Source organism: Lithobates pipiens, unplaced genomic scaffold, assembly GCF_037356315.1.
Source record: "Lithobates pipiens isolate NorthernLeopardFrog02 unplaced genomic scaffold, aLitPip1_a1.2 Scaffold_23, whole genome shotgun sequence".
NCBI classification, from domain to species: Eukaryota; Metazoa; Chordata; class Amphibia; order Anura; family Ranidae; genus Lithobates; species Lithobates pipiens.
In genome coordinates, this window is record NW_027507785.1 from 24,150,993 (window position 1) to 24,174,997 (window position 24,005).

Below are 24,005 nucleotides of genomic sequence, written 5' to 3' on the forward strand. Positions count from 1 at the left end.
CCACTCTCTCTCACACCGTCTACTCCCCGGTCTCTTTCAAAACCTTTACCCACACTTTCTTACGCCCCCCTCTCACTCTCGCCTCCCTGACTTTCTCCTCTTCCCTTCCCCTTTTTACTATCTCTGTTTCCCTTTTTTGTCTTTCTATCGCCCGCTCCATTTTCGCCCTGTCTTGCGAGATGACTTTTGCCATCTCTTCGCTCACCCTCTTTGCTCTCACTCTCTCTTCCCGTGCTTTCTCCTCTTCTCTTCCCTTTATTTCTCTCTTCCTCTCCTCTTGTTCCCACTTTCTCATCCACTCTTCTTTAGCCTTCTCTTTTCTCTCCCGCTCTTCTCTCTCCCTCTTCTCCCGTTCTTCTTTCTCTTGTCTTCTCTTCTCTACTCTCTCCCTATATTCTCTTAGCCGCCTCTCTCTCTCCATTTCCTCACTGTCATCTGAATCTTCATCTTCATTTCCAAAGCTGGCGGTGCAGTTTATTGTGCAAGGGTTCTGTGGAACAGAAGATAAAAAGGATTTATTAGTCAATGTAATACAGGACTATCACCTTTCAGCTACTTCACAGACAGACTGTCACATCTGCAATACTTATTATTATGTCATTTATGATTTATGTGCTTCAAAAATGCTAGTTTTTATCAGGAAAATATATCCACAGAGGAGGTCATCGTGATAGGTGGCGGGTAATTCTGTGTACGGTATAGGAAACCTTTCTATATGTTTAGCCAGTGTCATGAGTTTAGTGCTTTTAGAAGTATAAATTACTCTATGGCCTTGGAGGACCGGAGGGACCAGATTAAAGTGCCACAATTAAAGTGCCCCCCATCCCTCCGTGTTCACGCACAGAAGTGAACGCATACGTAACGTAAGTTGCCCGAGCATTTGTAAACGGTATTTGAACCACACATATGTGGTATCACCACAAACAGAGTGAGAGCAATACTTCTAGTGCTAAACCTCCTCTGTAACGCTAAACAGGTAACCTGTAAAGGCATTTAAAGTGTCGCCTAAGGAGGTATTTAAGTACCGTAGTTTGTCGCCATTCCATGAGCAGGCGCAATCGTAAAGTATGACATGTTGGGTATCAACTTACTCCGCATACCATCATCTTTCAAGTTTTTAGAAAAAAATGGGGGTAACTATTGTGTTTTGTTTTTTATCCATTAAAATGTATTTGTTCCAAAAAAAAATATTCCGTTTGATTTACTTTGTGACATAAAAAAATTGCAACAATCTCTGTTTTATTCCCTAGGGTCTCTGCTAATATAAAATGTATAATGTTTGGGTTATAAGTAATTTTCTAGCAAAAAAAAAAAAAAACAGATTTTAACTTGTAAACAAAAAGTGCCAGAAAAAGCCTGGTCTGCAATTGGCTATAAAACATTTCCCAATTACTATTCATCCCCTAGAATAAGCGATAGTAACAGATTCTGCCATTGTCAATTTGGGTACAGCGTTGCACAGCCACGCAATTGTCATTCAATGTGTGAGATCGCTGAAAATTGGCCTGGGCAGGAAAGGGGTGAAAGTGCCCAGTAGGCAAGTGGTTAAAGATCTGTAATTTAACACTGGACAATTTCTTAAGAACTGTACTTGTGACCCCCCCCCATAGGAAGCATGGTCTCCAGCTACCCAGAAGCCTTTGTTCTTCATCTGGTCCTAACCTGCTTACTTGTGAGAGACTGCTAGTTATCTAAGGAACTACCTAAGCAGTATAATTTTCAACGGTACTTACGTTTTTCATCCACTTCCACAGAGGTTTTAGGAGACAACCCACGAGATCAAACGCAAATGTTGTTGGGTTTAAAGAAGGACAACGCCATTGAGGACAGCAGCAACATCGACATCTGATTTCTTCCTCCTCTTCGCCGTCCTCTTCCTCTTGTTCTTCAGTCTTTTCCGTGCCCTTTGCGGGAGCCCAGGCGGCTCGTATTGCCACATAATATTTTTTCTCTGCCTCTTCTCCGTTCTCTTCGGTTTCTACTTCTTCGGTTTCTACTTCTTCGCTTTCTACTTCTTCGCTTTCTACTTCTTTACTTTCTTCTCCTCCACAGGCTTTCTCCTCCTCTTCATCCCTATCTTTGTGACACCGCGTCTCTACATTTATATTCATTAAGGCACACGGCCTGAAGAACCTCTTTTTCCAGTTTCCCTCTTTCCCTTCTTCCATTTCCACCTCTCCTTCCTTAGTTTCCTTCTCCCCGCTCTGATCTTCCATTTTCACCTCTCCTTCCTTAGTTTCCTTCTCCCCGCTCTGATCTTCCATCTCCTCATTTGGCTGTTCTTCCGCTTCCTCGCCCTCATCGGGATCTTCGTGCATATCTCTACAGCCGATGAAGCAACCGAATAGGAAACCGTACTGTGGAAAAGAGAAAAATAAAGAATTAATTAATTTACAGAACACAGGAGGATCACCATTCAGCTACATCACAAACAGCCCGTCACTTCTACAATACTTATCAGTTTAGGGCTTTATGTCATTTATGATTTATGTGTTTCCCCAAAAATGCTAATTGTTATCAGGAAAAGGTCTCCATAGAGGAGGTCGGCCTGATAGGTGGCTGGAACTTCGGTGTACAGTATAGGAACCCTTTCTAAATGTTCAGCCAGTGTCATGAGTTTAATACATTTAGGCAGTGGCAGCCCGTATGCAGGGTGCCCCCCCCCACCCCCCATCCATGCATCTGGTCCCCTAAATCCATATGCGGGGCATCGGACGCATGGATAGCCAGATAAGCCTGAGGAAGAGCAGTGATGCTTGAAACTGTACAGTGGCTTGCACTTTTTTGTACGTATTTTGGAATGAAATTCAAGTAAACAAGAATTGCATTGAAACATTGGTCCCATCTTTTTCATTATATATATATATATATATATATATATATATATATATATATATATATATATATATATATATATATATAGAAATAAAGATAGAAAAATGTAATTAAAAAATAATAGAAATGGGCAAAAGTAAAAAATAAATAATGTGAAATGGATGCAATAAAATAAAAAAAAAGTCAAAATGTAGATAATGGGTGGTAAGGGATATATATAAATGTAAATAAGAATAAAAGGATAATGGTGAAAAAAGAAAAAAAAAAAAATGATGTTAATGTAAAAACGTTGTGTATATGAAATAAAGAGAATGTAAAAGCCAGAAAATGCTGTGTGAGTGTATGATAAAAGATATATTGAATAGGGCATGGGAATGACATTTTTTGTGTGTGAAGAGATGTGATATGGCAAGAAAAAAAACCTGGTAGCTTATACTCCCTACTAGATCCTTAAAAAAAAAAAAAAACTTGTATAGAAAACTTACTTTTTTTAAGATCTTCAATATAGGTGCCAAGACAAAACGCAGAATTCCAATTGGGTGAAGGGAACACATACACTTAGCACAGCAATGGCAGCACTGGCAGCATGGGCAGCACTGGCAGCATTGCACGCACCGGCAGCATTTGCAGCACGGGATTTTCAGGCAGCACGGGGAGCACTTCGAGGCCTCGCAGCACGGGATGCACCGGCAGCATTCTCTGGTGTTTTCCCTGTTCTTTTCCTTGTATATTGAGGGAACAGACATGCAGCTGAACGTGTATGCATTCCATTTCTCCCTTTCTTTAGCTATTTCTGCTTTCATTATTTCGTCAGCTATGATTTCTTTCTTTCTTTCTTCTTCTTCTTTCAGTATCTTGTCTTCCTCTTTATCCTCGTATGACCATAAGAGATTCAAGCTGTCTCCATCACACATGGGGATCTCCAACTCTCCTGGTCCCATCTTATCCAGATTCTATAAGAAAAGAACAAAACAAAAAAGGTAAGTGTATGGACATATTCTAAACTGGAACTCTAATCATTCATTAAGATTTGGATGGAGCGGGGGAGGGGAAGGGTTCAAACTTTTCCAAAGATTATTGTGCTCTATGCCCTGAGTGGGAAAGTTTCCTTTTGCTTCCTATCATCCCAGAAGGAGAAGAAGTAAGCGGAATTCTCCCATCAGGATTGCAGACAGCAATAAAAATCCAACTGAGGTTCTAACACTTCCCCCATTCCATCTGAAATTCAGGAACTGCCTTGGTTGGTGTTCTGCTTTATTCGCTTCAGGTCCGTCCTATAGCAGCTTTACTGCTACAGAGCGGCACCTGTGCGCCAGATCGCCTAATATATATATATATATATATATATATATATATATACACGTGATCCGACACTTCTGGGTAGGGGCGCGCGTTGTGATTACACTTGGCGGGCGCCGGGGTACCCGATGACCTCTGCCACCCGCCAATCATCAGGTAAAACAGCTCTGATGGAGGGAAGGGATGGAGTTTGTGTTCCATCTCTTCCCCTAGTGAAAGCACCTCACACGGTTTGGCACAACACTGGCTAGGCACACAGTTTACCCATTGGTCGTCCCTGATGTTAACCCCTTTCCAGCCAGTGTCATTAGTACAGTTACAGCCTTTTTCTTTTTTTTTTTTTTAACTCATCGCTGTACCGGTGTCACTGGTCCCCAAAAAGTGTGAAAAGTATCAGAATGTCCACCGCAATATCGCAGTGCCGCTATAAGTCGCTGATCGCCGCTATTACTAGCAAAAATAAATAAAAATATCCCATAGTTTGTAGACGCAATAACTTTTGCACAAACCAATCAATATATACGCTTATTGGGATTTTTTTTTTCACCAAAAATATGTAGCAGTATACATATTGGCCTAAATTTATAAAGAAATTATATATTTTTTTATATTTCCTATTGGATAGGTTTTGTAGCAGAAAGTAAAAAAAATATGATAAAAAAAAAACGCAGAAGTAATCAAATACCACCAAAAGAAAAATCTATTTGTGGCGGGAAATAAAAGGACGTACATTTTATTTGGGTACAGCGCCACACGACCGCGCAATTATCAGTTCAAGTAACGCCCCGCCGTATAGCAAAAAATGGCCTGGTCATTAAGGGGTCAAGTGACTAATATTATTAGATTTTTTAAACTATCTTTACAAAGAATTACTAATAAGAAAGCATTTAAAAAAGTAAGGATCTGAAGATCCCAAATACAGGAATACAGGAGGGGGGGGCTAGAAATTGAGGGGCAGACCTACTATTTGTACCAACTCTGCAGCTGTACAAGGACCCCCTGTGACTTAGGGGCTCATCTATATAAAGTACATTAAAGTTTGTGCTGGGGAAATAGGTAAATGCACCCCCCCCCCCCCCCCCGTTGACTAAATTACCACTAGTTTAGTCAACTAAAACAATTCAGATGACTAAAAACACAACTAAAACGGCATTTTGATCAAAAGTCTAAGACTAAACCTAAATTGAAAAATGTGAGGTCTGAATGAACACTGGCTGGAATAAGCACTAGGACCCGATTCTGCCATCACCGCTCATCCCCAATTCTCCAGGAAAGGAACATTCATTAAAGACGTCCCTCAATGAGGAGACATGTCCTCCATTCAGAGGGGTTTCCTCTCCCTCCCTCTGCTGTAGTTGGTACAAGCCTGTGCTTTATACACACGGGATGTTCTTCACCAGGGACACCCAGAACTAACTAATGACTAAAACATTACAAGATACTTACCAAGGTTAATGTCAAGTTCGGCTCCTTGCAAACCAATAACACTGTCTGAAGGATGGTAGGGTCTTTCATACCTACCTCCACCCCTCTGGTATCCCTTTGAATTCTTGCTGTCATCTTATCTAAAGAAAGAAAGAAAGAAAAAAAAGATGGTAAGTTTAAGTACAAATTTAAAAGTGGAACTCCACTCAAAATGTTTTCTTGTAGATTTGGATGGAGTGGATAAAGGGTTTCGTTGTTTTCTATGTCCTGACTGGGATAGTTTCTTCTCACTTCCTGTCATCTCAGCAGGAGAGGAAGTGAGCAGAATCCTCCCAGTGGGGACGCAGACGTCAGTAGCCCAAATGAGGTGCTAACCCATCCCCCTTCCATCTGAAACTGTCTTGTTTTAATATAATAATAATAATACAATTTTTGAAAGCATTTTCTCCTGAACCCTGCACTCTGTACATAACGCACCCCTGAACCCTGCACTCTGTGTGTAATGCACCATTGTACCCTGCATTCTGTGTGTAACGCACCACTGTACCCTGCACTCTGTAGCACACTCCTGAACTCTGCACTCTGTGTGTAATGCACCCATGAACCCTGCACTCTGTGTGTAATGCAACCCTTAACCCTGCACTCTGTGTGTAACGCAACCCTGAACCCTGCACTCTGTGTGTAATGCAACCCTTAACCCTGCACTCTGTGTGTAACGCAACCCTTAACCCTGCACTCTGTGTGTAACGCAACCCTGAACCCTGTACTCTGTGTGTAACGCAACCCTGAACCCTGCACTCTGTGTGTAACGCACCCCTGAACCCTGCACTCTGTGTGTAATGCAACCCTGAACCCTGCACTCTGTGTGTAATGCACCCCTGAACCCTGCACTCTGTGTGTAACGCACCCCTGAACCCTGCACTCTGTGTGTAATGCACCCCTGAACCCTGCACTCTGTGTGTAACACACCCCTGAACCCTGCACTCTGTGTGTAATGCACCACTGTACCCTGCACTCTGTGTGTAACGCACCCCTGAACCCTGCACTCTGTGTGTAATGCACCCCTGAACCCTGCACTTTTGGCAAAGTGCACCCCTGCATTTTGGACACCAGGGCAGGTAAGAAAAGGTTAAACTATTTTATGTATGTATGTATGTATTTTTAGCCCAAGTTAACTTTTACCTGAACTTCAAGAAAACAAGACAATAATACAATTTTATATATTATAAAATTATATATATATATATATATATATATATATATATATATATATATTATATATTATAAAAAAGACACTTACCAATTAAATTTGATATCCAAATGAATTTAAAATCCAATAAAAAAGCTCTTCAAAAATCTCTTCAAAGGCTCAAAGTACGTCTAGAATAATTCCTACACATGCAGAGGGAAAAACAAAAATTGTTAGTTTTAATGTTTTAATTCAAGTTATTGTAACAAAAAAAAAATCTTATAAACCAGTATAGATACGATGTGTGACATGGATGGAAAGACTTTGCCCAGTAAGTGCCCGTTCACACTACCGCGACTTGTCAGGCGACTTAGCCGCCTGACAAGTCGCGCTCCGTTCTGTACTATGGAACCGTTCTAATAGGAGCGACTCAAGTCGCTCCGACTTAGAAAAAGGTTCCTGTAGTATTTTCGGGGCGACTTCAGGCGACTTGCATTGACTTCTATACAGAAGTCATTTTGCAAGTCGCCGCTGAAGTCGTGTGCAGGTCGCGTCTGTGAGACGCGCTGCAAGTCGCGTCGCCCCTGTGTGAACAGGCACTAAGGCACCACAACCCCGGCGCTGGAAATAAAACATTTACTTTCTATACATGGAAATAATAATAAAAGTCAATATATTAGTGAGGGATTTCCCATCGGTGTAATCATACTGATTGGCAGCACTGGGATTCTGGGGTCAGGGACTGGGAAATCCCATCCTGTAATGGTGTGTGTGGAGATGACATTTATTTCTATAGATTTCTCCAGTGGCGGCTGGTGACGTTTTTGGATGGGTCTGGCGCCCATCATTACCCCGCCCATCATTTTTGGCCCCTCCCACTTTTCATAAACCACGGCCTTTATGTAATCCACCTAATCCGTCCCCTGTATTCCACTTCCTTCCACACATAGTGTCATAGTGAGTTATCTGTAAACATTCCTTGTAATAGAAATAAGCATGACAGGGCCTCTTAAATATGAGATCTGGGTCAAAAAGTCCTCAGAGCTCATATTTACACTAAAATACAAAAAAGGTTTATAAAATGTCTTTTCCAGCAAATTAACAATAACTGTGAGTAACAAGCAACAGAGCAGACCATTGCTTTGCACTTGCTGAATAAGAATACCGCATGGCATGATGTGATCCTCCTGCAAGAAGCATGAAATGATTTGTTTCTTTTACAAATTGCTTATTGCTCTCTAATATAATTCCTGCACAAGTGTACAGCACACAGAGAGTGGTCTAGGAAAGGCTTAGGTCAGGTGCATTTGGTAATTAATTATTATTTACTTAATTATTTCATTTTTTTCACAGTCAGAGTCAATTATGCCACTCACCGTGCTTGCAGCTCCGCTCGGGCTGAGGAACGGAGCTGCCGACGTCACTTCCGGGTTTCGTGAAGCAGCCGAAAGCCAGAAGTGACCTGCCTGTCTTTGAATGACAATGTTCCCGCCCGTAGAATCACAGTGATTGTACGGGCGGAAGCTAGTCGGCGTTCTACAGTGCGCCGCAAGGCGGGTTTTTAACCTGCAAATGAAGCGCCATGGATGCAATCTTGTGATTGCATCAACGTGGCGCTTCTCATAGTGCACTGCGACCGGCGCCACAGTACACTATGTTAAATTGTTAAATTATTTTTTTTTTTAAATGTCTTAAAGGGCCCGTTTTTTTTTTTTACTTTTTTTTTTTTTTTTACTTTTTTTTTTTTAGACTGAGGGGGGGATTTCTCTCTATATTATCTTCTATGTATTATTTCTAGATTTATGTCACGTCAGTGAATGATTCGCCATCAGTGAGGAACATCCTATGGATGATTGTATGTGTAACACGGAGCAACAACTACACACCTCCTCTCTCTAACGCTTCCAGACACTAATGACTCGGCACGGCGCCGCACTCACTATATATAGTAGAAGGGAGCTACGCTGTGACGTCACAGCTAACGCACGCCACCACTCTGCCAGGCATGCTATTTTTAGACTCGACCGTTAGTCTCAGTCACGTGACCACATGGAGGAGCGGACCTGAAGGGGAACTAGTCTCTGTTTACCCCATCAGGATCCGCCCACTCTTACCAAATCCTCGGCCATTGGACCTGTCAGTGTGAGGGGAGGGGGGCGGGCGCTGTGGCCCGCCCATCCCCTAAACACCGCCCACAGACGATACTGTATTTACATCACCCCTCCCTGTCCCCGCCCACCCTAAACACAGCCCCCGCCATTCAAGTGCGGGGGGGGGAGGGAGGCGTCTCAGCCGGGAGGGGGAGGAGTTAGTGTAAGAGAGTCTCCTCTTATTGGATGATGGATCTGACGCTGTGTATGGAGATTCACAACCAAATCCACCATAAAGATCATGTCTCCCCCTCCCCCTCCATCTTATTACTGGGCATCCAATCCAGGTGTTATAGATGATCCTCCAACCATATCTTCTATACACCATACAATCTGAATGTACGATCTCCTATACACAATACAATCTGATTGTACGATCTGCTATACACAATACAATCTGATTGTACGATCTCCTATAGATCTGCCATCAACTATGTAGTAGAAGAATCGGCCGGATTTCATACGGATCGCTCACATTCATATTACATATATAGATTGTACAATCTGATTGTATGGTGTGTATGGTGGTGGATATGATTGTACAATCTGATTGTATGGGGGGGTGGATATGATTGTACAATCTGCTTGTATGGGGGATGGATATGATTGTACAATCTGCTTGTATGGGGGATGGATATGATTGTACAATCTGATTGTATGGGGGGTAGATATGATTGTACAATCTGATTGAATGGGGGTTAATACGATTGTATGATATGGGGTCCTTTATAATTTCCCAGCTGAGGTCCAATCCATGGGGGGCAGGGCTACAGCTGTGTGTGTCAGTGTCCGGTTCTCCTGTAGGGGGCGGTATAACCCGAGAAAATAAAACGATTTTATGATAAGGACAGAAAACTGACTGCGGTCTCCTCCCTGTAATCACCAGCTCAGCCGCTGATTGGCTGATCCCTGGCGCTATATAAAAACCTGACAGGGAACCTAAATAACTAACTGGCTAACCAGCTGGTAAAAGGGTTAACTAGGGGCAATCAGGGGGTTAAAAACATTATTGGGTAGTATATGGGGGTACTTAGCACTATAAAAACCTGGCGGTGAACCTAAAAAAATAACTAGCTACCTAGCGACACCAGTGACACTAATGCAGCGATCAGAAAAACGATCGCTTAGTGACACTGGCAAAAGGGGGTGAAAGGGTTAACTAGGGGCAATCAGGGGGTTAAAAACTATTATTGGGTAGTATTATCAGTTTTTTTTTTAAATGTCTTAAAGGGCCCGTTTTGTTTTGTTTTTCTTTTAGACTGAGGGGGGGCGGCGCCATTTTTTTTTAAAATGTCTTAAAGGGCCCGTTTTTTTATTTAGACGGGCTGCCACTGGTTTCTATGTATTATTTCTAGATTTATGTCATGTCAGTGAATGATTCGCCATCAGTGAGGAACATCCTATGGATGATTGTATGTGTAACACGGAGCAACCACTACACACCTCCTCTCTCTAACGTTTCCAGACAATAATGACTCGGCACGGCGCCGCACTCACTATATATAGTAGACGGGAGCTACGCTGTGACGTCACAGCTAACGCACGCCACCACTCTGCCAGGCATGCTATTTTTAGACTCGACCGTTAGTCTCAGTCACGTGACCACATGGAGGAGCGGACCTGATGGGGAACTAGTCTCTGTTTACCCCACCAGGATCCGCCCACTCTTACCAAATCCTCGGCCATTGGACCTGTCAGTGTGAGGGGAGGGGGGCGTGCGCTGTGGCCCGCCCATCCCCTAAACATCGCCCACAGACGATAGTGTATTCACATCACCCCTCCCTGTCCCCGCCCACCCTAAACACAGCCCCCCCCCCCGCCATTCATGTGCGGGGGGGGGGGGGGGGGGGGAGGGAGGTGTCTCAGCCGGGAGGGAGAGGAGTTAGTGTAAGAGAGTCTCCTCTTATTGGATGATGGATATGATGCTGTGTATGGAGATTCACAACCAAATCCACCATAAAGATCATGTCTCCCCCTCCCCCTCCATCTTATTACTGGGCATCCAATCCAGGTGTTATAGATGATCGTCCAATCATATCTTCCCTCCTAATCCGTCTAATAAGGGGGGTCCTGGACCTCCATAGATGATTGTACAATCTTCTATACACCATACAATCTGAATGTACGAACTCCTATACACAATACACTCTGATTGTACGATCTGCTATACACAATACAATCTGATTGTACGATCTCCTATAGATCTGCCATCAACTATGTAGTAGAAGAATCGGCCGGATTTCATACGGATCTCTCACATTCATATTACATATATAGATTGTACAATCTGATTGTATGGTGTGTATGGTGGTGGATATGATTGTACAATCTGATTGTATGGTGTGTATGGTGGTGGATATTATTGTACAATCTGATTGTATGGGGGGTGTGGATATGAGTGTACAATCTGCTTGTATGGGGGATGGATATGATTGTACAATCTGATTGTATGGGGGGGTAGATATGATTGTACAATCTGATTGAATGGGGGTGAATACGATTGTATGATATGGGGTCCTTTATCATTTCCCAGCTGAGGTCCCATCCATGGGGGGCAGAGCTACAGCTGTGTGTGTCAGTGTCCGGTTCTCCTGTAGGGGGCGGTATAACCCGAGAAAATAAAACGATTTTATGATAAGGACAGAAAACTGACTGCGGTCTCCTCCCTGTAATCACCAGCTCAGCCGCCGATTGGCTGATCCCTGGCGCTATATAAAAACCTGACGGGGAACCTAAATAACTAACTGGCTATCCAGCGTCACCAGTGACACTTATACGGTGATCGCTGGTAAAAGGGTTAACTAGGGGCAATCAGGGGGTTAAAAACATTATTGGGTAGTATATGGGGGTACTTAGCGCTATAAAAACCTGGCGGTGAACCTAAAAAAATAACTAGCTACCTAGCGGCACCAGTGACACTAATGCAGCGATGAGAAAAACGATCGCTTAGTGACACTGGCAAAAGGGGGTGAAAGGGTTAACTAGGGGCAATCAGGGGGTTAAAAACATTATTGGGTAGTATATCAGGGTTTTTTTTTAAATGTCTTAAAGGGCCCGTTTTTTTTTTTTTTTTTTTAGACTGAGGGGGGGGCGGCGCAATATTTTTTTTAAAATGTCTTAAAGGGCCCGTTTTTTTTTTTTTTTTTACTTTTTTTTTTTTTTTTTTAGATGGGCTGCCACTGGTTTCTATGTATTATTTCCAGATTGATGTCATGTCAGTGAATGATTCGCCATCAGTGAGGAACATTCTATGGATGATTGTATGTGTAACACGGAGCAACAAATACACACCTCCTCTCTCCAACGCTTCCAGACAATAATGACTCGGCACGGCGCCGCACTCACTATATATAGTAGACGGGAGCTACACTGTGACGTCACAGCTAACGCACGCCACCACTCTGCCAGGCATGGTAGTTTTAGACTCGACCGTTAGTCTCAGTCTGTGTAACGTGAGAAGAAAAAAATAGTCACGTGACCACATGGAGGAGCGGACCCGATGGAGAACTAGTCTCTGTTTACCCCCATCAGGATCCGCCCACTCTTACCAAATCCTCGGCCATTGGACCTGTCAGTGTGAGGGGAGGGGGGCGGGCGCTGTGGCCCGCCCATCCCCTAAACACCGCCCACAGACGATAGTGTATTCACATCACCCCTCCCTGTCCCCGCCCACCCTAAGCACAGCCCCCCCCCCCCCCCGCCATTCATGTGGGGGGGGGGTGTCTCAGCCGGGAGGGGGAGGTGTCTCAGCCGGGAGGGAGAGGAGTTAGTGTAAGAGAGTCTCCCCTTATTGGATGATGGATCTGACGCTGTGTATGGAGATTCACAACCAAATCCACCATAAAGATCATATCTCCCCCTCCCCCTCCATCTTATTACTGGGCATCCAATCCAGGTGTTATAGATGATCGTCCAATCATATCTTCCCTCCTAATCCGTCTAATAGGGGGGGTCCTGGACCTCCATAGATGATTGTACAATCTCCTATACACCATACAATCTGAATGTACGAACTCCTATACACAATACACTCTGATTGTACGATCTGCTATACACAATGCAATCTGATTGTACGATCTCCTATAGATCTGCCATCAACTATGTAGTAGAAGAATCGGCCGGATTTCATACGGATCGCTCACATTCATATTACATATATAGATTGTACAATCTGATTGTATGGTGGTGGATATGATTGTACAATCTGATTGTATGGTGGTGGATATTTTTGTACAATCTGATTGTATGGGGGGGTGGATATGATTGTACAATCTGCTTGTATGGGGGATGGATATGATTGTACAATCTGATTGTATGGGGGGGTAGATATGATTGTACAATCTGATTGAATGGGGGTGAATACGATTGTATGATATGGGGTCCTTTATCATTTCCCAGCTGAGGTCCCATCCATGGGGGGCAGAGCTACAGCTGTGTGTGTCAGTGTCCGGTTCTCCTGTAGGGGGCGGTATAACCCGAGAAAATAAAACGATTTTATGATACGGACAGAAAACTGACTGCGGTCTCCTCCCTGTAATCACCAGCTCAGCCGCTGATTGGCTGATCCCTGGCGCTATATAAAAACCTGACAGGGAACCTAAATAACTAACTGGCTATCCAGCGTCACCAGTGACACTTATACGGTGATCGCTGGTAAAAGGGTTAACTAGGGGCAATCAAGGGGTTAAAACCATTATTGGGTAGTATATGGGGGTACCTAGCGCTATAAAAACCTGGCGGTGAACCTAAAAAAATAACTAGCTACCTAGCGGCACCAGTGACACTAATGCAGCGATCAGAAAAACGATCGCTTAGTGACACTGGCAAAAGGGGGTGAAAGGGTTAACTAGGGGCAATCAGGGGGTAAAAATATTATTGGGTAGTATATCAGGTTTTTTTTTTTATGTCTTAAAGGGCCCGTTTTTTTTTTTTTTTCTTTTAGACTGAGGGGGGGCGGCACCATTTTTTTTTTTAAATGTCTTAAAGGGCCAGTTTTTTTTTTTTTTACTTTTTTTTTTTTTAGACGGGCTGCCACTGGTTTCTATGTATTATTTCCAGATTGATGTCATGTCAGTGAATGATTCGCCATCAGTGAGGAACATTCTATGGATGATTGTATGTGCAACACGGAGCAACGGATACACACCTCCTCTCTCTAACGCTTCATTTTGTGCAGGGACTGTTCTAAACACGGGAAACACGTGGCACTTCACAGGCATACTATATAGACACCCCCCAGGCACCATATTTAAAGGAATATTTCACTTTTTTTTTTTTCACTTTAATCGTCATTAACCACTTGCTTACTGGGCACTTAAACCCCCCTCAGTCCCAGACCAATTTTCAGCTTTCAGCGCTGATGCACTTTGAATGACAATTGCGCGGGCATACAACACTGTACCCAAATGAAATTTTTATCATTCTTTTCCCACAAATAGAGCTTTCTTTTGGTGGTATTTAGTTACAGCTCGGAGTTTTATTTTTTGCTAAACAAACAAAAAAAGATGCAAAAAAAAAAAAAATCATGTTTTAATAGTTTGTTATAAAATTTTGCAAACGGGTCATTTTTCTCCTTCATTGAAGTGCGCTGATAAGGCGGCACTGATAGGCTGCATTGGTGGGCACTGATGGGCTGCATTGGTGGGCACTGATGGGCTGCATTGGTGGGCACTGATAGGCTGCATTGGTGGGCACTGATAGGCTGCACTGGTGGGCACTGATAGGCATAGTTAAGGCGGCACTAATAGGCACAGATAAGGCGGCACTGATGGGCAAAGATGGGCACAGATAAGATGGCACGGATGGGTGGCACGGATAAGTGGCACGGATGGGTGGCACGGATGGGCACTGATAGGTACCACAGATAGATGGGACTGATGGGCACTGATAGGTGGCTCTGATAGGTGGCACTGCTGGGCACTGATGGGCGGCACTGCTGGGCACTGATGGGCGGCACTGCTGGGCACTGATGGGCGGCACTGGGGTGCAGCACCTTTGAGGCAGATTGGGTGGCACTGTGGGGTGGCACTGTGGGTGGCACTGTGGGTGGCACTGTGGGTGGCACTGTGGGCACTATGGGCACAGACGGGGGGCACTTACTTTTACTTTTAGTTATTCTTCAGGATGGCACTGCGGGAGGCAGGTGGGCACTGGCAGGTGGCATGTGGTGCCTTGCATTGCTGGCCGTGATTGGGACTGATGTCCCGATCACGGCCGCCGGTGATCGGCTTTTTTTTTTTCTCCTCGCGCTGTCAGCGCGAGGAGGAATAATAGCCGATTACCGGCTCCGTTCTATCACATGATCAGCTGTCATTGGCTGACAGCTGATCACGTGATAAGGGGTCGGGATCGACCCCTTACACGGATCGGTGATCAGGCGAGTCTCACGGACTCGCCGATCACAGGGCGCGCAGGCCGCTCGTAACCGGGACTACGTCAATAGACGTAGTCCCGGAAATCTAGGTCCGCGCTAATGCCGTCATTCGGCAATAGCGCGGTACCCAAGTGGTTAAAATCAGTGCTCCCGCCAAAACGGGCATTTTTAAAAACATTTTAGGCATTGACCCATGTCCCCTGGGGCAGGAGCCAGGTCCCCAAACCCTTTTTAGGACAGTATCTTGCATATTAGCTGTTAAAATTAGCACTTTTAATTTCGAACGTTCGAGTCCCATAGACTTCAATGGGGTTCTAACGTTCGTACGAATTTGGGGTCCGTTCGAAAGTTCTGGTGCGAACCGAACCGGGGGGTGTTCGGCTCATCCCTACCTGTGGCCAATCATAGCTCAGGCTGTGTAGTGCACGCCCCACACTATATAAGGCCGCCAGCGCGGCGGCCTTGTGTTGTTTGTTGGCGTCTGAAGCAGTGGGTGTTCTGTGTACCTTCAACACAGTACACACCGATCGTTTTCGGCCGATTTTCGATCTTGCTGTTGTGTAGTGGTTGCTGTCTGCGTGCCCTGACCGCAGTATACACCGCTATATTCACCTCACCTATATAGCTAGTGATCTATCTTTTATAATAGAGCTTGCAGTCAGTAGTGTTAGGAGCTTGTGCGTGCTGTCTGCGTGCTCTGTACCCAGTACACACCGCTATATCCACCTACATAGCTCTTCTCTATTTGAGACCACTTGCCATCTGCAGGAGTTATTGGAAGTTGTGTGTGCCTCCAGCACAGCACAGTATACATCTGTATATACCCCTTTATCTCTGGTGTTCTATAATAAAGGCATCTGCAGGAGTTAGTGGGTGTTGTGTGCCTCTAGCACAATATACACTACCCAACTGCTTTTTTACCCAACTCCCTTCAGGCCATTACCATGTGTGGAAGGCCAGCAAGGAGAGGCAGACAGGCGCGAGCCGATAAAAGAGGGCAAGCAGGCTCTGTGTCTAGAGACAACAGTGCTGGTCGTGGACGCGGTGCATTGTCATCAGCACGTGGCCATGGGACACGCTTGTCCTTCTTTTCGGCAGCTGGACATGTTTAGCCGCAACATGCCAACGACTTGGTAGAGTGGATGACCAAGCCCTCTTCATCCTCCTCATCCTCTCTCACCCAGTCTCAGGGTACTAGCAAAACAGCTGCCAACGCATCGTCTTCCCTCCTCTCAATGTCATCATCAGTGACTCCTTCCCTAGACCCACCACGTCCTCCTGAGGAGTCTCCTGAACTCTTTGAGCACAGTGTTGGGTACATGCTCCAGGAGGATGCCCAGTGTTTTGTGGGCTCTGATGATGACACTCAGCTAGAGGAAGGCAGTAGCGTGAGCGCAGAGAGAGGGGATGCTCAAGAAGGACAGCAATCTGGCAGTCATGTTCCATAAGCTGCAGCATACTGCCAGGTTTGCTACAGCGATGAAGAGGGAGGGAATGATGAGGGCACTGACTCCACGTGGGTGCCTGGTAGGAGAGAGGAGGAGGAGGCACATGTCCAACGAGGCAGGATGCCCTCCGGGGGCCAGCTTAGGGGCAGCACACCGACTGAATCACACCGCAGAGCTTCGCCTGTGCAGGGCGCTGCCTCTGCGCATTATTCTAAAAGTTCTTTGGTGTGGGCCTTTTTTGAGACGAGTGCATCAGATCGCACCGCTGCTATTTGCAACATATGTCTCAAGCGTATCTCGCGTGGCCAAAACATCAGCCGCTTGGGCACCACATGCTTGACCAGACATATGTTGACCTGCCATGCAGCTCGTTGGCAAGCGTACCTCAAAGACCCACACCAAAGAACAAAGCGGACCTCTCCTTGCTCCTCATCAGCTGGCATCTCCAACCCCACTAGACCTTCAGTCCTCTCTGAAACCTGCTCTGAGAGGAATGAAGGTGTAGAATTAGGTGTGTCACAGCCAAGTGCTTCCGGGAACTCTGCTAGCGGTACACCCATGTCCGATTATAGCAGGCAAATGTCCCTGCCCCAGCTGCTGGACCGGCGAAAGAAGTTCACTCCCAGCCATCCACATGCCCAGTGGTTCAATGCTAGCTTGACTAAATTGCTAGCACTTCAACTGCTGCCTTTTCAGTTGGTAGACTCGGCCCCCTTCCGTGAGTTTGTACAATGTGCGGTTCCTCAGTGGCAGGTCCCCAAACGCCACTTTTTCTCACGGAAGGCGATTCCGGCTCTCTACCGGCATGTGGAAGGCAATGTCCTTGCCTCACTGGACAGGGCGGTCAGCGGCAAGGTGCATATTACCGCTGACTCATGGTCCAGCAGGCATGGACAGGGACGCTACCTGTCTTTCACGGCCCATTGGGTCACTCTTCTGGCAGCTGGGAAGGATGCAGGACAAGGTGCAGTAGTGTTGGAGGTTGTTCCGCCACCACGCCTCCAAAATGCTACTATTGGTTGTGACACACCTCTCTCCTCCACCCCCTCCTCTTCTTCTTCCTCCATGGCCTCTTCCAGTGCTCTGTCCTCAGAACCAGCGGTGCTTCGTAGGCGTTCCAGGGGCTACGCAAGTATGCAGGCAAAACGATGCCATGCCGTGCTTGCGCTGGTTTGTTTGGGGGACAGGAGCCACACTGGGGCGGATGTTTTGTCAGCTCTGCAGGGGCAGGCCGAGAGGTGGTTGACGCCACGCCAGCTTAAGCCAGGAATGGTGGTTTGCGACAATGGCACCAACCTCCTCTCCGCCCTCCGACAGGGACAACTGACCCATGTGCCCTGTGTAGCTCATGTCCTTAACCTGGTGGTGCAGCGGTTCTTGGGCAGGTACCCCGGCTTACAGGATGTCCTGAAGCAGGCCAGGAAAGTCTGTGTGCATTTCCGCCGATCATTTAATGCCTGTGCTCGGCTGGCTGAGCTCCAAAAGGAGTTGAACCTGCCCAAGAACCGCCTTATATGTGACATGCCCACCAGATGGAACTCAACGTTGGCCATGCTGCAGCGGCTGCACACGCAGCAGAGGGCCATCAATGAGTACCTGTGCGACTACGGCACCAGGACAGGGTCAGGGGAGCTCGGTTTTTTCTCACCACGCCAGTGGGGCATGATCAGGGATGCATGCACTGTCCTGTCACCGTTTGAGGAGGCCACAAGGATGGTGAGCAGTGACAGTGCATGCATCAGTGACACTGTACCTCTTGTCCACCTCTTGGAGCATACACTGCGTGGAATAATGGACAGGGCACTTGAGGCAGAACAGAGGCAGGAAGAGGAGGACTTTCTTGCCTCTCAAGGCCCCCTTTATCCAGACAGTGTTCCTGCTGTGCCACCCATCACACAGGAAGAGGATGAGGAGGAGGAAGAGGAGGAGGAGGATGATTGTGTCAGCATGGAGGTGGAGGCTGGCACTCAGCATCAGCAGCAGCAGCAGCAGCAGCAGCAGTCTTGTAGGGATGACTTACAGTCCCAAGAAACACGTGGACTTGTACGTGGCAGGGAGGAGGTAGCTGCGGATCATGTTGTCCTTAGTGACCCAGAGGACTCCGGACCGAATGCCTCAGCTAACCTACGCTGCATGGCCTCCCTGATCCTGCAAAGCCTGCGGAAGGATCCTCGTATTCTTCGGATCAAGGAGAGGGACCATTACTGGCTGGCCACTCTCCTTGATCCACAGTACAAGGGTAAGGTTGCCGACCTTATCTTGCCATCGCAGAGGGAGCAGAGGATGAGACATCTCCGGGAGGCCTTGCAGAAAGGTCTGTGCAGGGGCGTTTAAGTACAATTTTTGATGCAATGCTTTGCAGCAGGGCTAATTCCTGCAATAAAACAAGAGTATATGGCAGAGGTTGCAGTGTGGTGGCACCAGCACCAGTGCCTAAAGCACAATTTTTCTGCCCCTGTTTAACAGGGGCGTTTAATTACAATTTTTGATGCAATGCTTTGCAGCAGGGCTAATTCCTGCAATAAAACTAGAGTATATGGAAGAGGTTGCAGTGTGGTGGCACCAGCACCAGTGCCTAAGGCCCAATTTTTCTGCCCCTGTTTAACAGGGGCGTTTAATTACAATTTTTGATGCAATTCTTTGCAGCAGGGCTAATTCCTGCAATAAAACTAGAGTATATGGCAGAGGTTGCAGTGTGGTGGCACCAGCACCAGTGCCTAAGGCCCAATTTTTCTGCCCCTGTTTAACAGGGGCGTTTAATTAAAATTTTTGATGCAATGCTTTGCAGCAGGGCTAATTCCTGCAATAAAACTAGAGTATATGGGAGAGGTTGCATTTTTTGTGGCACCAGCACCAGTGCCTAAGGCCAAATTTTTCTGCCCCTGTTTAACAGGGACATGTAATTACAATTCTTGATATAATATTTCACAGGAGGGCCCCTTCCTGTGCCCACCCAGAGTAACAGTGAGGACTTATAGTGTTGTGGCACCAGCACCACAACCACCAAAGGTCAATTTTTCTACCACTGTTCACAATGGCATGTAATTACAATTCTTGATATAATCGTTCACAGCAGGGCGCTCCAGCGCCCACCAAGAGTCACTTTGAGGGCTTACAATGTTGTGGCAAAACCAACACCTTGTTCCGCCATTTCTGCAGAGCATATAGGGCAGGCCCCTACTTTCAAACATCCAACTTACAAACATCTCCTACTTGCAAACGGAAGGAGACAACAGCAAGTGAGATGAAAAAAGATGGACGACAAAACAAATTATACAGGGGTGATAACCCTTCCCTATGTTTTCCAAAAAGCTTAAAAATCGTTTTTTTTTACTGGAGCTACACTTTAAAATGTACCAGTTGAAAATTACAAACAGATTCAACTTAACACAACAAACCTACACAGTCCCTGTCTTGTTTGCACCGCCTGTATACTGCTGTTCTGAGTATATAGGGCCTGGGGGCCACACGCATTTCCTTTTTTAAATATGGGTACTGGGTTCCCCTTAATATGCGTACAAGACCCAAATAGGCTGGTAATGGGCAGGGAGGGCTACCCATGCCATTTTTCTCAATGATTTTCAACCATATTGCAGGAACCAGATATAACATTAAAACCGCAAGCAGTTTTAAATGGTGTCATTTCCGTTTAATGTCATTTTGTGCAGGGACTGTTCTAAACACGGGAAACACGTGGCACTTCACAGGCATCCTACAGACACCCCCCAGGCACCATATTTAAAGGAATATTTCACTTTTTTTTTCACTTTAATCGTCATTAAAATCAGTGCTCCCGCCAAAACGGGCATTTTTAAAAACATTTTAGGCATTGACCCATGTCCCCTGGGGCAGGAGCCAGGTCCCCAAACCCTTTTTAGGACAGTATCTTGCATATTAGCCGTTAAAATTAGCACTCTACGAATTTGGGGTCCGTTCGAAAGTTCTGGTGCGAACCGAACCGGGGGATGTTCGGCTCATCCCTAGTAGTGGGATTACTCTCTTGCCATGCATCGATTAAATCATATAGATGTAACAGTCTAGCTACCCTATTGCTCCCAGTCGGCGGTCTTTTGAGAGCAGGTCTGTCAGGGTTGGATTTATCCATAATTCTGTCAAGCGGTATGTTGCTATCCCCTCCCATGATCACCTGTCCCTGGACCTTGGACATCAGTATCCTCAACATCTTACTAAAAAAGTCCACCTGTCCTGAATTTGGGGCATAATAAGACACAAAGGAAACGAGTTGGTCATGGATGCGTCCTACTGCCATGATATATCTGCCTCCCTTATCCTTAATTATGGTGATGGGCGTAAATGGGGTTCGTCTAGAAAAAGCAATAGCTACCCCCTCTTTTTCATCGGGTCCGTTAGCTAAGTAAAGCTGCGGGTATTTGACATTAAGATAACCTGGGGCTGACGTCTTAGAAAAATGTGTTTCTTGTAATAGCAATATATCTACTTTCTGTTTGTGATAGAATTGGAAGGCTTTAGTCCTTTTAGCTGGGGAATTAAAGCCATGTACATTATGGGTGATCACCGAAAAGTCGGATGAGTATGACCTAGCCATCGTGGTAGGGCAGAGCACTCTTACCTTGCAATACTGTGGGGGCAGAAAGAGCCTCCAATAGATAGGACTCCCAGTCCGTTGACCTCCAGGACCAACATGCATAGGTGAGGGTCAGGACCACAGCTCGGGGAAGACAGGGGGTAGAAAGAGAAAAGAAGAAGAAAAGAAACAAAGGATTAGTCAACATAAAAGACAAGGGCCATTGGCCCGCAAACATATACCAATTAACTTGTGCAAATCGCATAACAATATGGGAAATAATCCCTGCCGGATTTGATAACCTATCCGGACTTGGCAAGGGTACCTCACTCCTCAGAGGGAAGGTAGTCTTGCAAGAGAGCAGCATGGATTTCCGATCCAGCCCAAATGGCCCTAGCTCCAAAGCAGGCCAGCAGGGCGGGCTCGGGTCCCGCATACTGTCGGTCTGAGTAGTACACTGGCCGTGCGAGCCTGTCTTTCCCCGAGGGCATCGACTCCAGGGCGAGCCGGCACCAAATGGCACCCCCAGCCCCAGCGTCTGCCTCCCCAGGGGGGGCCCTAACGGGCCCCATGACAGGACTGACTCTGCACCCTCAGGATAACAAAAATAAGGTTCAGGCAGTAAACAGAGAGAATGCTATAAAAACATGTATAAAAAAACAAAAAAATAGAAAAAAAATAGAAAAAAAAAACAAAAAAAAAACACAGTAACTTCAAGTCAGTAACGAGGGAACTGTTTCGAGAAAAAATTATTCCGAAAAATAGGAAACTGCACTATGGTTGTGCTAACAGGGCGACTACGCAATTGCGCAGTCAAAGGCGGACTCAGGTGCGTCCATCAGGTCAAAAATGGTAGTATCACTTCTGCTTCATGTAGTATGTCCAGGATTGCATGGGAGGCACTAAAGTACGCTTTCAGGTCTTCCGGGGGGTACCCCTGGTTGGGTTCCGAATGCGCTCCGTCCAAAGCGGGGAGAGAGAGCGTGGGCTTGAGTCGAAGGGGAGGAGGCCGGTGAGTCCCTCGTAATAATACCCAGGCTAAGTAGGAGATCTTCGCCCTCCGGCAACGTGGAAAATGAATAGGATTTGCCATTATAGGTAAAAGATAGTCTGAAGGGAAAGGCCCATCTATATCTGATTTGCTTGTTGATGAGGTGTTGTAACAGGGGTTTCAGATTCCTGCGCTTTTGCACCGTAGAAGGAGCAAGGTCGGTAAATAGCTGAATTGATGACCGACAAAGTGTCAAGTCCTGCCGATTGCGAGCAGCAAGCATCAACTTTTCCTTTGCTTGATAATAGTGTGGTTTGACAATTACATCACGAGGTAGGCCATCAGATCTAGGGGCAGTGAGGGCCCTATGGATGCGGTCAATTTCCATGTGATGTGGGGCAATGTCTGGGATCAATTCCTTCATCAGCTCCTTCATAGCCCCTTCCAGATCTGTATGCGTTTCGGGTAGGCCGCGAATGCGTACATTGTACCTGTGAGAGCGATTTTCCAAGTCCTCAATTTTTGTAAGGGCATCCTCTAGTCTGTCCTGGAGGTCTGTAAGCATATGGGTGTTCTGGTTAACCCTTTTGACAGTGCCTTCAACCTTAGCTTCCACCATGTCAAATCTCTCACCAATACTATGAATGTCCCGCTTAAGATCTGTGGTAATCAAAGTACAGGCCTTAGAAAGCTCCTGTTGTAGCATTGTGGAGAACCGGGCTAGTAACACCGTATCCCCGGAGTAATATGCTTGCTGTGGTGCTACGGTAGCAGAGCTAAGCTGACTGGACATGGCCTCTGCCATTTCTGCCATATTTCTGTCCATAGAGGACCCGGGGGAGCCCACCAGTTCCTGTGCATCCTCATCTATGGCAGGGGAAGAGGGACGTGAACGGGACTCACCCTGCTGGTCTTCCTCCATGTCCCCGGAAGATTGTGAAGAGAATGGATCTCTGGGGAGTTCCAGGGGGATTCTACTGTCTCCCTCCCGCAGGAAAGCTGCTGCTCCAGAGGCAGGGCCTCGTGTGTCTCGGCGTCCCGGCGCCATCTTGGATTGCGGCCTGCGTTCAGGGGAGAACCCGGGCCCTCCGGAGGATTTTAAGGCTTTGCGCTGACCCCTCTTCGGCTGACCATGAGCCCACTGGTTCATTACCGTCTCCGGTACTTCCCCCTGTCGCTTCCGTTGCCGCTGTCCTGCTGGCTGTGCTCAATATAGCTGTATTTGGGCCGGATCGTGCGGAGCTCTCTCAGAGCACGTCTGCGTCCGAGATCCCGCGCATGTGCTCTCAAATAAACATTTAAAGGAGAAGTCCAGCCTGAGCTCGTTTGGCTGGGCTTCTCCTAAGTGCCCGTTCACACAGGGGCGACGCGACTTGCAGCGCGACTCAGGTGCGACCTGCACACGACTTCAGCAGCGACTTGCAAAACGACTACTGTATAGAAGTCAATGCAAGTCGCCTGAAGTCGCCCCAAAAATAGTACAGGAACCTTTTTTATAAGTCGGAGCGACTTGAGTCGCTCCTATTAGAACGGTTCCATAGTACAGAATGGAGCGCGACTTGTCAGGCAGCTAAGTCGCCTGACAAGCCGCGGTAGTGTGAACGGGCACTAAGGGTCACAGGAGTGCAATTAGTTTTGAATGATAGTGCACCCACATGCTGAGAAAAAATGCTCAATCATTCACATTTACTATTTTTATTTGAGCTTTTTAAAATACACTTTTGTATGTTTTAAGTGTACAGGCAGCAG

The 24,005-nt window shown here is 46.3% G+C and overlaps 1 protein-coding gene across 1 annotated transcript; it reads right to left on the reverse strand.

The window, feature by feature from the left end:
- Positions 1–3: 3 nt before the first annotated feature.
- Positions 4–21,676, reverse strand: LOC143927339 (uncharacterized). The gene is made up of 6 exons (XM_077451354.1): positions 21,311–21,676; positions 6,860–6,951; positions 5,581–5,699; positions 3,321–3,788; positions 1,734–2,357; positions 4–490 (listed from the first exon to the last, which is right to left on the reverse strand). The coding sequence occupies exons 3-6, from the start codon at positions 5,692–5,694 to the stop codon at positions 20–22; spliced, it is 1,677 nt and encodes a 558-aa protein (XP_077307480.1). The 5' UTR covers positions 5,695–5,699; positions 6,860–6,951; positions 21,311–21,676; the 3' UTR covers positions 4–19.
- Positions 21,677–24,005: the final 2,329 nt, after the last annotated feature.

Excerpts from the sequence above, each read along its gene's own strand:
- LOC143927339 (XM_077451354.1), bottom strand. The coding sequence starts at position 5,694 with ATGACAGCAAGAATTCAAAGGGATACCAGAGGGGTGGAGGTAGGTATG. Across the intron at positions 3,789-5,580 it reads CGAACTTGACATTAACCTTG|AATCTGGATAAGATGGGACC; the intron begins GTAAGTATCTTG and ends CTTTTCTTATAG. Across the intron at positions 2,358-3,320 it reads TATTGAAGATCTTAAAAAAA|TACGGTTTCCTATTCGGTTG; the intron begins GTAAGTTTTCTA and ends TCTTTTCCACAG.